At 40.1% G+C, this 856-nt stretch overlaps 1 protein-coding gene across 1 annotated transcript in view; it reads left to right on the plus strand.

Annotated features, from left to right (window-relative positions):
- Positions 1-582: 582 nt before the first annotated feature.
- LOC101862754 (calmodulin-like protein 3) overlaps positions 583-856 on the plus strand; it is a gene marked incomplete at its 5' end in the record, with an annotated part of 11,967 nt that continues 11,693 nt past the window's right edge. The window contains 1 exon segment of the mRNA XM_013087883.2: positions 583-682. Coding sequence (XP_012943337.1) covers positions 583-682 — 100 coding nt within the window.

The raw sequence follows: 856 nt of genomic DNA on the forward strand, positions 1-856 counted from the left end.
GAGAGAGAGAGAGAGAGTAATGACTGTTGAGATGCTAGTGGCAATGACAGATGTGGAGTAGAGATGACTATGACAACCAAAACAAAAGTACAGTAGCCTTCATACTATAATAACAAAACTATAATACAGTGAGGCAGCGTGCTGAATTCAGGCGCTCGTCAAAATAACGAAATCGGAGAAAGAGGCAGTTTTCCCTCAGTTTGGAATTTTTTATCGAATTCTTATTTTTTTGGACTAACCTATATTATGTCGATACAAAAACCCATTCCCAAGTAACATTTACTGAAAAACATTGATTAAAGACACAAAATTGTCATTTATCAGTTTTCAAAGACTCTTTATCTGTTGGAGTCACCAAACTTTGACGACCATTTTCTCAGTAATTTCCCCATTGAAACTAGTCGACTTCGCTTCCTTCAATCGCAAAAATCTCGAGGTCAATTAAAGATGAAGGGACATTTATTTCATTAGAACCGTGACAAGTAAATCAGCTTTCAGATGATACAAATTACTCCACATGCCTAAAATCTGACGAGCGACTGATTCCACAGTGTCGTAACACTAAACGTAATCTTTCCTCAGGCAACGGCGTCATTGAGTTCAGCGACTTCAAGAGCTACATGAACAAGAAAAAGACATGTTCCTATGATGAGAGAAAGCAGGAGATGCTGAGAGCCTTCAGGTTTGTCGTCATCATCTTTGCCTTTCTCACCCTGCATCAGGGTATAGGCCACGAACAAACACTTTCTCACCCTGCACCAGGGTATAGGCCACGGACAAACACTTTCCACCTTTCTTTGTCCTGGGCTAGATATCATTCCAAGTCTTCCCTCTTTTCTGTACATCCATTTCTGTG

The sequence above is a fragment of the Aplysia californica genome, unplaced genomic scaffold (genome assembly GCF_000002075.1).
Source record: "Aplysia californica isolate F4 #8 unplaced genomic scaffold, AplCal3.0 scaffold00652, whole genome shotgun sequence".
Taxonomy (NCBI): Eukaryota; Metazoa; Mollusca; class Gastropoda; order Aplysiida; family Aplysiidae; genus Aplysia; species Aplysia californica.